This window comes from Lontra canadensis, unplaced genomic scaffold (assembly GCF_010015895.1).
Source record: "Lontra canadensis isolate GAN:19392208 unplaced genomic scaffold, GSC_riverotter_1.0 scaffold15, whole genome shotgun sequence".
Lineage (NCBI taxonomy): Eukaryota > Metazoa > Chordata > Mammalia > Carnivora > Mustelidae > Lontra > Lontra canadensis.
In genome coordinates, this window is record NW_022631009.1 from 16,566,315 (window position 1) to 16,581,182 (window position 14,868).

General features: G+C 34.7%; 1 protein-coding gene across 46 annotated transcripts in view; it reads right to left on the minus strand.

Annotated features, from left to right (window-relative positions):
• The window catches only part of RIMS2 (regulating synaptic membrane exocytosis 2), a 586,269-nt gene that overhangs the window by 125,186 nt on the left and 446,215 nt on the right, over window positions 1-14,868 (minus strand). For 15 of the 46 annotated variants that reach the window (XM_032858505.1, XM_032858508.1, XM_032858503.1 and 12 more), the window contains one exon: window positions 5,057-5,229. The exons of 24 other annotated variants lie outside the window; for them this stretch is intronic. In XM_032858505.1, coding sequence (XP_032714396.1) covers window positions 5,057-5,229 — 173 coding nt within the window. Of the gene's footprint in view, window positions 1-3,927; window positions 4,180-5,056; window positions 5,230-14,868 lie in introns of all 46 variants that reach the window. 7 more of the 46 variants (XM_032858499.1, XM_032858498.1, XM_032858497.1 and 4 more) reach the window with 1 other exon arrangement.

Genomic DNA, 14,868 nt, shown 5'->3' on the forward strand with positions numbered 1-14,868 from the left:
CAACCCCAAAGAAAGGATAGATAGCATCATAACCAGCTGGGCTATTTGTTCTAAAAATGCAAATTCCTGGGCTCCACCCTAAAATTGCAGAATCAAAATTCTAAGAGTGTTGTTTACATATTTTTTCTAAAGTTCCCTTTTCATGCATAATCATAAAACAGGAGAAATTACTCATTCTTGTATGATTTCAGTAGTACTAACTGGAAGATAACCTTAATGAGAAAAAAAAGCAGAAGAAAACACAATAACACAAGCGTGGTAGAGCATAGTCAATCAGTATGCCCTGTGGGATGAGTTTGCCCTGAAACGTACTTCCAGAAGACTGAAAGACTCAGTTTGATCTATGGAGTATTGAATATTAGTCACCTCAATTTTGGAAACATCTGCAAAATGATGGAAATTTATGCTGAGCTGTTTGTTCTGCTAGTGGTTAACTAGCAGTGGTTAACTGATTTGTTCTGCTAGTGGTTAATTGATCTCTTGAGCTCATGATAATAAAGACAAATCATCAATATAATAGAAGATGCTTACTTTCCTGTTGGCTGCGTACTATGGGAAGGAGTATGAATTACCCCTTCCCTCCAACTGGCAAGCAAAAAAGCCCAGACAAAGCCAGCAGGTAGATGTGACAGAACCAGGATGAGAAGCCAGATATTTCAGATGTCTCATCCATAATTACTTTTATGAGACATACTATTTCTCCTTTAAAAGTCTGCGACATGGGCATAAATATGCTATATGCATCAAATTACATTACATGATCATGAAGTGTTCCACTCTGATCTATAACTCTGATCTACATGTTAGTAGCAATAAATATTTCATTAACAATTATTCTGCTTGCCATTCTAAAGATTATAAGGACTTTTATCTATACAATTTAGATGGCTAAAGTTTCTTAAGAAGTTTTTCATGAATTTTTGAATGGATGCCAAACTTTTCCTCTTAAAAAATTTCCCTAACTCAAGAATATTCTCTTTAAAAAGAAATTATAATTCTCTAGCATTTAGAGACATGCTTGAGAACTAAAACTTTATAGAGAACAAATTTCTTGAATTTTTTCTTTTGTCTTATAGTCCTAGAACAAAACCTAGAGGAAAAGAGGAGTCTACCAATATTGTTGGTTTTGATAATATTACATTTTTCAGTATTTGTTTTTCTATCTTCTTTCATTGCAGATTCACTTAAGATCCCCTCCTTTCTGTGTTCAATTCCTTCCTCAAATGTGCTTGTGAATTTGTTTAGGTATATTGATAACATTTTTTGGGTATGAAGCTATCCTTAAATGTCCACTCACATAAGGCTAAGACACTGCTTCACTCTCAGGCTTAGATAATTAGAAATGCTTAATTTCATTTCTATCCCCAGTTTTTAGTACAGCGCTTGAGAAATTTTCTAAATAAGTATTGGCTGAATAAATGATTTCTCCTTACCTTTGAACTCTGAACATTTTTTTTTTCTGAGCCAGCTTACCATATGTACATGGTATATAATTGGCAAATGTAAATAGATATAAAATTTGGAACATGCACACATGTATGCAGACTAAGAAAAATATTTTAAATGGTTAATATAATTTTGGATTTTCTAGATTTCCAAAAAAACCATTAATGATATAGGGACATTAACCTGACTTATATTCATGTACATAAATGTAAATATCTAAATATGAATATGTTACTTATTAACTTTGAAAAAATATTATATTCAAAAATTTAATGAACCATTTTTTGAATTTACATTTTCCTACTCATTTTTTACTTGTATATTCAAAAGACTTACTCTAATGTGACTACTACCCCAAAACAGCATAATTCTGTATCATGCAATGAAATTCAATTACTGTAATGAAAACAGCAACTATAATGGATTTGATACATTGGAGTCACTGTGTTAATTTTACGTTCCAGCATGGCTAGAAGTCAAAATTTTTTTTTCCTTTATAAAACTTGGATTCCTAGTAAAAGGCATAAAATGGCAATGGTGTATTATAAAATAAGATTATTTCCAATAATTTTGTATAAGCACATAAGCTGTTTTCAGTATTTAAACAATCTATGATTGTGTTCATTAACTAACAAAACAAAATATTACTGGGCGTACTCAGACACATTTCCTCTAATAAAGACTGTTTATTTTATTCTAAAAAATGAAAGCAATTTCAAGATCTTATGTTGCAATAATTAGTGACACCAAAAGTTTCCTACAAAGTAATTGCAATTGATACCTCCCGTCATCTTATAGAATCCATGTTCCCTGAGACATCTACCTGGCCCCCTTTAGAGTTTCAGAAGGATTACATAGTTACTTAAGCAGAGTACAGTGCCGTGATGACTCAGATTGCTAGGAATATACCATATTTCCTTTTCCCCTGCAAATTATGTACTCTTTCCCTAAAGGAAATGATGAAGAAAGTAATAAATTAAAAACTGAGAACTTAAAGTTAAAATCTTCTCCAAACCTTTGCCCACCAAGCCAGGTCAGTTAGACTTTTGGCTCCAGGCAAACACCAGTGGGCACGGGTGTTCTCTATACAGTATACAGAAAGACAACAGTAGAGACCTGGAATTTGCTCTGCTTTTGAAAGAAAGGAAACTCTTCCAAGGAAACCCCAAAAGCTTTTTTTCTGTGAATTAATGATGAAATTATTCTATGCCAACAAATCAGAAAAATGGTCTTTATTGCAGAATCACTGTAATTATTGAAAGTTAGATAAGTGATGAAGATAGATTTGCAATTACTAGTTTAGACTCAAATCACATAACATGCCAAAACCTGGGATGCCTTTTAGGTTTACTATCAGTTATACAGAAACTTTCACAGATCACAGATATAGTAATATACCAATCTGAGACAAAAAGGGATATGTCATAGTCTAAACCACTGAATTGTATACTGAACATCTGCCCCAATTATCTTTCTCATTAGTTATGAATAAGTACACACTGAGATTGGGGTTAGATATAATAAAGCAAAGTCTGGCTTATAATAGGGTATGCTTACCAAACCAGCTATGTACTAACACAAAATCAAATTCTGGATTGACTAGAAATCCAAATTCCTCCAAAATGGACATGATGGATAATTCTCAGTCTCTGAGAAATATAGAGAAACCTCATCTCCTCAGGCAGAAAGATGAAGTCTACTGCACACTTGGGCCAATGTGCCTGTCAGTATAGAGCTATAAAGAAAGATAGCTTCATGCTTACTTGGTGCCTGTGTTATGAAAATGAAAACATAGTTATTTTTATACTTTGCTGTTTATGTTTTTCCCCTTTCTTTCCCGTTCTAAGTTCCTTCTCTGGCAGTTTCTCTAGCTGACTGAATTTTTCAAGGGAGCTAACCTGATGGGTTTGCATTCTAACAAACCCTGGGGCATCTATCCTTTTCCGAGTAACAGAGTATTGATTGCCCCTGATTCGCAATCTTCCTCAGTACTCAAAACTGGGCTAGAACCCACCAAAAACTAAGAGACAAGGGAGCCACAGACTGAATAAAGCTTACTTTTGCTAGCTATTTTGCCACTCATTTTTAGAGTAAGTCTCCGGTGTGTAATATTTTTTATGAAGTAGGCTAAATTTTCTCAGGCTCTTCAGAAGCTCATTTTAAAAATTTTGACTCTACAAATGGAGAAGTTATGCAGCAATTAACACCAAGGGAACTGAGGGAAATTTACATTGGATTCAGTGAGTCATAATGAAAATCAAATAAATCAGGCCCTCAGAGCTAGTGGACATAAATTAAAGACTGTTTCATAAGTCAATCTGTTTGATGCTACTTTGCCAATATATGAACTAGTTGTATTAGAAGCTAAATAGAAAAACCACAAGAAAATAAACCAAATGTAAATGGCAAAATAGTTTTTAGGATTAAGAAAAAGGACTACATGACTAATGGGAAATGTCTACACAAATGAGCAAATTTTACCTGTTATCATCTTGTGAAAATCGTCCTTGCAAATCCTCTTTATTCCACTGTTCTTTTTCTTTCCCTTGCTCAGGTATATCTTGTGCTTTTTCCTCATCTCCTGATTCTCTGTTTTTCTCCTTATCACATGTTTTTGTGATCTCTGTCCCTTTCTCATTCTCATTAAGTTTTTCTTCCTTTACCTCTTCCTTCTCATGAACTATCTCTTCGTGCTTATCCCCTTCTTGCCCTCCCTCTTCTATTCCCTTTGGCCTTTTGAAAGCAACACAGATCGAAGGCATGCAAATAAACACAAACAAGAAAGAAAAAGTCAAGAAAAAAATGCACATGAAATTAAACAGAAATGTAATGAAAACTACTAAAACAAAAATTCTATCTTTTAAATGTTGACTACTTTTTTCCCCAGTGTATAGCAGAAGAAGCACCATGTAAGCAATACTTAGCATTGTTTTCAGATCATATTTTCCTGTCACAAATGCATGGAAAAAAGTTGTAGTCTCCATTACATATGTTTTCTGATGTAATGGGAGTAAAAAAAAAAAAAAATAAAAGTTTAGGTGTCCATAAAATCTACAGGTCAGATGATAAGTGAAAATTATACTAACATATATTACACTTACACATTTTTTTGAGAAGCTGAGGACTTTTTCCATGCATTTCTAAAAGTTTCGGGAGAATGGATGAGCATCCTACTAAAAAAGTAATATTTTTATGTATTCTCAATCACTGAAGTGTATTACGCCAGGGGGAAAAAAAACCCTTCAAACTGTTATTTTTCATATTCCTTGGAACATTAACAAATTCAAGTCTTGACTTAGCCATCACTTTAATTTCAGATAAGACAGAATAATAACAGAATTACTTTTTAAAGTAGCAAACATGAAAAAATAACCCATGATAGGATTTCAAGTAGTCTAGTAAGAAAATTTTGTCCTATGGAACTTTTCTGTGCAAGTAGTTTGAATACTGATGAAAGTATAATAAAAAATGATATGTTCAGAACTTCTTACTGCCTTAACAACACGTATTAACTATTTCGAAATCCAGGATTTTAGGTTTATCCAAAGAAAAATCAAAGACTTCCTAAAATATGTTTAGAAGAATTTCCTGCTAAAGTCCCTTTACTCACCTGATTTTCTTGTTTCCTCTTGGCCGTTCTGATTGGACAGACATGTAGCTGGTGCTGCTGAAACGAGAAGCACTACTAGTCCTTGAAACCGCAGATATATCACTTACATCACTGTCCGAAGATTTAGTGGAAATATTATCTGCCCCTCTATGAGGATCCCATCCTGATCGATACTGTTAACACAGATTGACAAACATGCAGAGGTTGTCAGTATTACCACACAAAACAATCATTAGCTTCTCCTATTTCAGCACTTTAATTGTCCACAGAGGATACTGCAAAACCCCACTCAGTGGCATATAAAACAAAAGTGAATGGCAATTATCCTAAAAGAAAAATTCAATTTATATGAAACCCTTGTTTTTAGCAAAGGCAATTAGAGCATTTTCACCACACCCCAGTGAAGGCCATTACAACTGTTTCACAATAGCAATGGCCCCAGGGAAGAACATTCAGGTAAAATCTGGGAAATAAACATAACATAAGGCAGTAGAATTGTTTGATTTCTGTATAGAATTTGAGGAAAAAAAAAGCACGATAAGGTCACCATTGTAACTTATGAAGACCATTTTAGTAGCCATCAATGCTCTCCTGTAATCCATTATGCTTCACTGAAAACCTAGAGATAATATAAAATCTAATTATTAAAACACTAACTCTTTTAAAGAAAAGTCAAGAAAAAAGAGAGTTTAATTTCTGCATGGTTCCTGGTATTTTGATGAATCCTAGAAATACTAGAAAAAGTCATTATTATTTACAATAGTTCAAATTTCCTGGAATTGAAATAATCAAATAGTTCTCTGGCACAGACAGCCTGCAGGGTGTTCTGGGTGGTCAAATATTCTGATAAGTTGCAAACCATCATGAATGTTTTATGCTCATGACACTTGGGATGTAAAAAAGAAGAGATTTTGGAGTCTGGAAAACCTGGAGTAAGAAAAACTCCTACTAACTGGGTAAACTTTAGCAAATTATTTGACCTGTTTATAAAATAATAGGGATAATAATATCTTCCTTGCAGGGTTGTTTTGAAAATTAGAAATAATACATATCTGCTATCTAATACTATACATAAATAATTATGATTGTATCATTACTACCTGATGGCTACTTGTGGGCTAAGAGAACATCTGCTAATAGATATTTCTTTATTTATATGCATTTTGAACATAATGTTGATACATTCTTATTTGGTCGATTTTGCAATGATGATTTTTCTAATCATAGATACTACCAAATTTCACAAAGCCCTAGAAAGATGATTATCTTATACAAACAATTTACTGAGACTTCAAGAATCTCTACCTAATAAACCATCCCGTAAGAATAACAATTCACTGCAAATATTAGACAGATATAAACACTGCTATTCAAATTATCTTAGCTAATTTGAATAGCAATAGAGTACAGTGTAAACATTAAATCAGATTAAAATATCTGTCCCCCCTCCCAAGGATCTTTCAGTGTCTAGTTATATATTTTTGAGTTAATGACTGATTCTTTTCTTCAAATATAAAATAAAGGGATTTTTTTAAGGCTTAATAAACTTTGATAATCAAATCCTTAATCTAGAAATATACATTCAAATTAGGTAAGGAATTGGCCTTTCTTACTCCATTTTAATTTTCCACTTTGTTGGTAAATCCAAGTATCAAAAAGAATACATTTAAGTTCTAAAAAACCACTGCCTTTTTTTTTAGGAAATACCTAAATAAATAGAACCTTCATGTTGATTTTAAAGGTAAATTATTTATTTACAGTGAATTTATTGAGAACACTTAGTCTGTGATATTCTTTTTCAAACTGAAGTCACTTTGAAATATTAAAAACAACTTAAAGTGACTTATGTCTTCAGCCATTGTGTAGAATAGCATTTCAATGGGTGGATCCAACATTATCTAACTCAGCCAGGATATGAAAAATGTCCTTAAAGCAAATGAAAAGCCCTAAGTTTTAACTGTAAGAAATAATAATGTAACCAGAGTACATGTTCTGGAGAGAGATGAATTGTTGGTCGGAATCCTAGCTACATAAAATTATTAGGTTTGTAATCTCAGGCCAATTGTTTCCATAAGTCCCAGTTTTTTATCTGTTAAAACATGGATAACAACTGTACCCATCTCCTAGGTTTGCTGCAAGGATTAAATAAGAAAATGTATGCAACAAAGCACTTAGCACAACATCGACATATAACAAGTGTTTAATAAATGACAAATGACAATGACGATGATGATGATCCCATAGTAGTTGAACACTGGTTTAGTATCAATTCCAGGTAGATCTTTACCAAAAAAAAAAATACTAGGTAGAAATACCCCAAAATAAATACATTACTTTAAGACTGTTCTAAGCTACAAGAAAAATAAAACCATTTTTATATATCTCTAAGAGATTCATTTCAGAAAGTGTGTTTATAAAGCAAAATTAAAATATTAAACCAAACTTTTCCACTGATTCCTTCTCTGTCCTCAGGTCTCACTTTCCTCATTTGACCAGGCTCCTCCATATCCTGTTTTTTTTATGGAGAACGACTGACTCCCAGCCACATGGTGAGAAGTAGCTTTATCTCATCAGGAAATACATGATACTTCTTAGCTGACACAGAACATGCCACATTTTTAATATCTGTCTCTGGTACTTTATCTCGATATCCAAAGCCAGCTGGTATCTGTATATCCCGTTTCCCTGATAGGTTCTTATTTGATTGCTATGCCTTCATTTCTGGGTCCTAAATCTTACTTGACTTTTATATTTCACTAGTTAGGATTCTGACTTTGCATACTCTAGTCTTTGTCTTTTTGAGTTGTCATGACTTTTAATCCTGTTGCTGTGACTCATAGGTATATACAGGCCAACTTAAGGCTCAAGATTTTTTTTTAAAATGTACATTGCACATATCTTTGGCTAAGACTTCTTCGATAATAGAATTTGCAGAGCTAAAATTTTGGCTTTGCAAAATTTAGGGAAAGATAAGATTCCACATATATAGTTTCATAGAATTCAACACATGCTATCTCTTGTTAAAGGATGTGTGTGTGTGTGTGTGTGGGTGTGTGCGTGTGTGTGTGTAAGTTTGTTCATGTTTAATTGTCAAACCCTCTGCTAGCATATAAGCTTCTAAAGGCCAGGACAATATCTTCCTTAATTTTGTAACTCTCTTAGCACCTAAGAGTCAAAGATTTAATTTGATTTCACTTAAACTCTGAGGCTTAGTATTTTTATATCAGTAAGATAAGGATAAATCACATTGTAAGGATTCTTGTGAGGAGTAAGAGACATGATACATTTAAAATACCCAGTAGTGTGCTTAGTTCACAGCAACTGCTCATTTCCAGTGCCTAAAGCAGAAAGTCATTAAATAAAAAGACACTGAGTGGAAAAGTTTATATAAAGAAAGACTACAAATAAGCTAATAGCTCTAGTTTGATGATGATTCTAGTGCCTTCTCAAGGTTTGTATTAAGCGCATTTCTCTGTCTCCTAAGTAACTAAGTATGTTTACCTTTAGGGTATAGCTTGGGTTTCCATTACAAGTTTACACACGATACACAGAATGAGAAATATAGAAAGTGAGAAATAATAGAAAAAAATCTTTCTATAAATGGAACTTCAAAAGAACATATTTTGAATATACTTAGAATATAACATCTTCATACACAACTGCAAAAAACCCCCAAGTCAAAGTAATGAATGACCTAATATTAGAGTTTACTTTTAAAATAATTCATTTTTTAAAAATTTCTTAAATGTATTTTTTTCTTTTCCTAAATTATGGTAAACAAAAGTTTCTAGTTTAACAATGAGATAGCAGCCGCTAAATTATTACGGTACCAAGGCAGTTATGAATGCAAATAAGCTCGTTTACTTAAAAATGGTTGATGTTGTCTTGGCACCATACAATAAAAAACATTTTCAACAATTAGCATGTATTAGTTTACAGCTGACAGATCAACAATGGATGTTATCCTCACCATTCTCTTTAATGGAACAAAAACAAAGAAGATTTATTGCATAAGATTATATGATCTCAGCTGAAAATTGGGCCCTGATTGGAGATCATTAAAATCTTGGAAGAGAGTAAGGAAGCCTTTCCCGACAGCATTTTGATGTTTTGTACATTACTATTAAGTAGATCATGAACTAGAAAAATTTACAGGAAATTATTATTCTTCAGGATGTTCCAGACTCTAAAGAGTTCTTAAGTGGCCTAGAAAAGTTAATGTTGTCTCTGTTCATCTGACAATAGTGGAAAGTAACAGCATATCATCAAGGCTCTATTAAAAGGAGAGTTATTATTAAAACTTTAGAATAATATTCCTGAGAAAAAAGTAAATTCAAATTTCTAAAATAAGATTTTCATTTCTCTAGCATACTCATTTGAAGCTCTCAGATTAGGCAATTTCCCTGCTTGATTTCTCTACCAGCATTTCAGCAACTCAGGTTGTTTGAGTTTTGTACATGAACTTCTCAGACAAGACATGGGAATGGGATTATGAGTTCCCTTGAACATTGCTATCTTTGACATTAAATTTCACCAGAAAACTGCAATTTGGGAATCTAGGTCAAGACTTGGTTATTGCAAAGTACCAGGCAGGGAAAAAGTCCAAGTTTGAAGAAAAATAAGTTTTATGTTACTGAGAAATACTTGCAGGAATATTCATGTCACATTCAGAGAGAAAACACAATGAATAGATCATAAGATTGGGGAAAAAAATAGGGCAAACATAATGATGGTAAAGGAGAAGCTGAAATTCTGGACAGGGCTCTGGACACCAGTCTGGGGGTGTGGAGGAGATAAGAGCAGAGCAGGGGGACTCTTGTCACTGTGGTCAATGAAGATTGCTCTCATTTTTGCTAACCTATTTTTACAGTATTTCAGATCATAATTTGAAGAGTCCTGTTGTCTTTTGATAGTACCACAACTGCAGACTCTCCCTTTGAGGAGCTACTTTCCGATGATTTCCCCTCTGTTCTAGCCAAGGTTCTTATCAGGGCTTGATAGGAATGTTGCACTGTGTGAAAATCTGTTAGAGATCATTTTGTTTAGGTAGGATTCCTAAAGAGGTTATTGTGTGTTAAGGTCTCTAGCTGAGAGGGAAAAGAGAGTGAGAAAAGCTACAGAAAACTGAGGCTAATTTAAGATTTAGCCTTAAAAACAATATTCTGCAAATGAAATCCCTGCTAGAAAACCCTTCCTTAATTCCCTCAAGAAGAGTTAGTCACTGCCCAGAGTCTTCCTATACTACTTCATTCATGCCTTTCTTACAATTTTACCATGTATCTCTTTCTCACATCCATCTATCTACCTATCTATCCTGCCTAGATTATAAACTCCCTGAGAATAATGTCCGCCTTATTTATTTTATTATGTATTCCCATTATCTAGATCCTTGCCTGGCAGGTAATAGGAACTCAGTAAATGTTTAATGAATTGAAACGCAGGGAATGGTTGTTTTATCTGGACTTTATACTGTAGTATTATCTCTAGGACAAAGCATTAAGTCAGAGTATAAAATACTGTGAAGATAGCCGAATAGTTTAGTCATGTAATTCTTGTATTCCCCATGGTGGGTATAGGCAGTAGTGTGATGATATGTTTAACAAATAGTGCCCAAGGGGAAAAAGTTCTGATTTACAGAGTTTGCTAATTTCTGAGGAATAAATACTCCCCTCATGACTGATTTCAAGTTACCAGATGGTCACCAAATGCAGACGTGGTATATACTACCAAGCACGGGGTTTAGAAATATGTGCACTGCTTGTAGGATTCACTGAGATTCATCAGGAGACAATGAGTAAAGGACAATAAGATGACAGATCTGTAAGTTATTCAACCAGGGAAACCTTGTGAAAGATGGAATATCAAGAACAGCGTAAGGGAAAAAAAACTGTTAAGAGTAGAAACGGTAGCCATTACCCCATTGGTCAAGACTTACTCAAGAGCCAACTGTCTTTTGGTTTGAGGAAAACTTGTAAGATTAATAATTTTTCCTGGAGATTTTGTAGGGGAGAAATCATTGCTAGTAATCGATTATGACTCTCACAAAGGCTTGGCTCTGTGGAAACTCCATGTCTATTAGCAATCGGCGGCTCTCATCATCTGTTACTTATTTCCATCAAGGTCTCACAATTTTTAGAAATGGAAATGCCAGTTCTGTGATGAAATTCCAGATCTACAGATCTCATGTAGTGACAGAACTCATGCCTTTGCTCTTAGCAAATGCACTTAACCACTTTTCTCCTCAGGATCCAGAACTCTTCACACATTCTAGTCTACTGTTTACTGAAACTGTTCTCAAAAACAAACAGAAAACACCAAGAATATCCTAATTTACCAGCCAGTAGTGTCTTTCTTGATGTTGTTGTTCCATCTAATATTGAAGTCCTCTTTCCTTCTGAAATGTTTCCATGAATGGCTTCTCAGATAATGTCACCCGTGGTTTCTCCTCTGGCTCTCTCACTGTTCCTTCTTAATCTCCTCTGCCAGTTTCACTTTCTCTGACCTGATTTTAAATTATATTTTCCCCAAATTTCAATCAATAGTCTACTTTTCTTTTCACTATGCATATCCCCCCCACCCAGGATGATCTGATCCTTCATTTGTGCATTTCCACTACCATGTAATGACAAATAAATCCTTATCATCTGCGCTCACCAACCCCCAACATCAGACTTGGATTTCCAGGTGCTTGTAGGGCATCTACCACATGTTGTTTTTCAGGTATATCACATTCAACATGGCCAAAACCAAATTTATTCTCTTTCACCCCAAACCAGCTCTTCTTGTGACTCGTATATTCCCTGAATTATTTAATAGGCTCAATATTGAACTAAAACATAGAAAATTTGTATTACCTTTGACTTCTCCTTCTTCAATATTCTCCACTCTAATTAGTCAAGAAATATCACTTATTCATATAATGGTAAAAAATATCTGGGTATTTGGCTACGAGGGGTGTAGGAATAGGTCTTTGGTCTTTCATGTTGGTAATTCAAGCCTATAACTCTTATTCCTTGGTCACAGTTGCGGCTGACTGCCCACCCATATTCTTTCTCCTTTTTTGTTCTTTACTCAAAGACTCAAAGAATCTAGAGTTATTTTAGGAGTCTAACAATGACAACCACAAGAACAAAACAAAATGACTTCATTTTCCATTTTTCTTGTAGCCAGGGTGATCAACTGACCTGAGTGTGATCTCTGTGACGTAAGCAGGAACCTGGGAGGTGGGGGTTGGTGAGCGCAATTACTCCCAGCTGATTCAGCTGGGATGGCCATTTGCCTTCCCTCTTTGTTTTTCCTTTCTAATTGGCATTTAAACATGGGCCTACGGGTGCAATTATCATTCTGTGACAATGAGCATGAGTGTCCTACTCTAAGAACAGGGAGCAGGAAGAGAAGCTCTAAGAATAGGAAGCTTGGCTCCTTAAACAGCAGGAGCAGCCCTGGGCTGCTGTTTGGATTTCTTATTTGTGAAAAAAAGATTTTTTTATTCAGATAATTTTGCCAGGTTTTTTTTTTTTTTTTTCTTTTAATACCATGAACATGTGAATACAAACCTGAATGATATACCACTTATCCTATTCTGGGTCAGAAAAAAATGTTTCTGACTTCATGGCATAAAGGCACATTCTTTAACTAACAATATTGATAACCTCTATAATGCGGTCATCTAATTTTGATGGTAAGGGGCCATGTATCATAAAGACCCTGAGCTACAGAGTTAAAATGCATGGATGTGTACTGCTCTCCCTCTTACTGGGAGCAGTGCAACCTTGGGCAAGTCTCTTAACTTCTCTGAGCCTGAGGTGAGCTTTAAATGAGGTTGCAGGTCTTGACATATAGTAAGTATTTATGATAATAATTAGGCATAGTCTGTGATGAAATGAAAGAAGCTCCAGACTGTGATACTCAGATTTCATCAGCATTCAGCTATCATCTCAAACATTTTCTCTTGGCTAAAAAAGACTTGGAAAGAGCTATGAAAACTTTGTAAGTAAGTTCCTAATTCCATATCTCACTAAAATAATAAGGCATTGTTCTTTGACATCTATTTACTTAGGAGTAGGATAACACCAAACCTGACTTGGAAATCCATGTTTTTTATTCTTGAAACTATTAACCTGGGTTTTACTTTTCATAACTATGCTTACACTTGGCATCAAAGAAAGTTAAACCAATCCATGACTGTAACATTAATAATTATTAAAATGTGGATACTTTTTATGGTTTACAAACAAACTTCCAAATATTTTATATATTTTCTTTTCCCAATGCCTAAGACAGCTATTATTTTCTAAATTTATAGATAATATGTGTTAACACCTAGCTATCTCTTGATTTAGATGTATTCACATAAGGTAATATTTTTTTCTTTTCCAACAGCCTTAATGAGTCTTACATTTATTTTTATGGCTTTATTATTCAGTAATATCTCAAACAAATGTCATTTGAAATTTCTGCCTCAATGAAGAAGTGTTCTCAAAGTCTGTTCTTCCCAGACCATTAAATATATTAATGACTATATCTCATTGTGATGCACACATTTCCTTTAGAGCCAGGCTGACAGAGGGGAGAACAGAATGCCTGCTACCAGTGCAAAGCAACACACCGAGACTTCTCCAAAAGACAGGAGAGTCAGTGTTAAAGCAGGGGTACCATTATTGTGACCAAATGCTTTTCCAAACCCTCAGAGAGGAAACCTGAAAGATCTAACTAGAACTCAGTAATATCACAAAGAAGCTCTCCTTGGCCACAAGAACCCCTTATACTTGGCCCCTTGTGAACATCTTTAAATATTCCATGGTTTATTATATGACTTTTGTATTTTTGAGGGGATATTTATAACTTGTATTAGGACATGGGGAAGGGACAATACAGATACTGAGAGGCAAGCTAGCATTCCAAAAGCTGCAGCAGAAATAAAACATGAGAACACAGCATCAGGACTGAGGTCCTAGGAATGTGAAGCTGGCAGAAACACAACGGCATTTAATGGACTAGGGATATGGAGAGGGCTCCTTTTCAGATCTTAGTACCTTAGGAAGCACTAGAGTAACTCAAGGTACTTGGATTTAAGAGAATCAGGGCTAAAGCACAGTCCAAATAACCACGAAGTATTATAAAACTTGAAAGGGTCTGAGAATTGTCACTATCTGTTAAATTCAGGAATAGGGCAGATGTAACTACATTCTGTTGAAAATCTGGAAGTGGCCCACTGCTCTCATTCCTCACGTGAGAAGACAGAGCAGCATCAGTTGGGTTTGCATTAAGACCATTCTGGATAGAGGCAACCGTCGAAATACGGCAAGGCATTACATTTACTTCTTGTTTAGACTATAGCAGTAGCCTCTGCATAGGACGTCTTGTCTTTAATCTCCCTTTCAAAGTTTACCACTAGAATTAATGTGTGTTCATAGGGGCGACTTCTTCAAATACCTTCAAAGCCCATGGTTATAATGAAGAACATTCTGGATTTTTAACCTAGTGATTCAAAGCCCTCTGTTATCTGGCCCAAGCCAAATTTTCTATTCCTATATCCTAATATGTAACCTGATCTGTTGTGTATTTCCATTCTAAAGAATGACTCACTGTTCCTTAAATATACGGCTTTTGCTCTCATGCTTCTGCAACTCTGCTTAAGCTCTTCCTCTGTGTGATATGTTCTTCCCCTCATGTCTTATTCTACGACATAGTCCCAGATTTCTCCAAGCCAAATGAATATTTCTCTTCTTAGGTTTCCTTTGCATGGTTCAGTTTTATTACGTCAGTTAACACAGCCTATTTTGTAAGAGTAGCACTGATGTACCTGTTGT